We start from the raw sequence: 859 nt of genomic DNA, 5'->3' as shown, positions 1-859 counted from the left end.
AACTAACTACCAACTAGTAAGTAAGGCAGGGTATAAAAAGTAAGTAAACTAACCAAGCAATAAGTAAGTAATAAATAAATAGAATAAAGATAGGGAATGGAATAGTAAAAGAGGTATGGAAAGAGACAAGTGATAAGGAAGATAAGGGAAGAAGATATTGGATAAGTGATGAATAGAAGTGATATAGGAATAAGTAATAAAAATAAGATAGTAAGTAAAGAGACTAAGTAATAGGGCAAGTAGCGATAGGTAACTAACAAGTAAGTAAGACTAATAAGCAAGTAAGAGATATTAGGGAAGTAGGAAATAGTAAGGGAAGAGAGTGATATTGAGTGGGAGACTAGTGATAAGGTAAGTAATAAAAGACTAAGTAAAATAAGGAATAAATAGAAAAAAGTAAGTGATAAGTAAGGATAGCTAAGTAGTGAGCAGACTAATAAGGAATATTGGGTAAGAGATATAAGTAAGACTAAGTAATGAATAAGATAATAATTAAGCACTAAGTGAAGTAAGTAGGGTAAGGATTGTAAGGAAGGGTAATAAATATAATAATAAGTAAGAGAAATAAGGTAAGAGACTAACTAGTAAGTATAGGTAATAAAGTAAGTAAGGAATGCAAGAGAGAATGGGGGATAGGGAAGTATAAGTAAATAAGTAGTGATAGGGGAGAGGTAAGGAAGTGATATTGAAAGACAGATTAATAGTTAGATAGTGATATAGGTGTACATAAGGAAAGATAAGTAAATAGAAGGTAGGTTGGGGGGGTATAAGTAAGGAATAAAAGGAGAATAGTGAGTAAGGTGAAGTAGGGGAGGAGGAAGAGATATAGGGAATAAAGATAATAGAAGTGAAGGTAAGT

At 31.7% G+C, this 859-nt stretch overlaps 2 protein-coding genes across 2 annotated transcripts; both read right to left on the bottom strand.

The window, feature by feature from the left end:
* Positions 1-2: 2 nt before the first annotated feature.
* Positions 3-500, bottom strand: VICG_02184 (uncharacterized protein; the record flags this gene model as incomplete). The annotated part of the gene is made up of 1 exon (XM_007605567.1): positions 3-500. A coding segment is annotated over one exon (498 nt), but the record flags the coding sequence as incomplete, so codon positions are not given.
* VICG_02183 (uncharacterized protein) lies at positions 493-859 on the bottom strand (the record flags this gene model as incomplete). Its single annotated transcript, XM_007605566.1, has 1 exon — positions 493-859. A coding segment is annotated over one exon (367 nt), but the record flags the coding sequence as incomplete, so codon positions are not given.

Source organism: Vittaforma corneae (genome assembly GCF_000231115.1).
Source record: "Vittaforma corneae ATCC 50505 unplaced genomic scaffold supercont1.108, whole genome shotgun sequence".
In the NCBI taxonomy this organism is placed as follows: domain Eukaryota; kingdom Fungi; phylum Microsporidia; family Nosematidae; genus Vittaforma; species Vittaforma corneae.
Note: the sequence above shows the minus strand (reverse complement) of the source record. Positions and strands in the feature narration are given on the sequence as shown.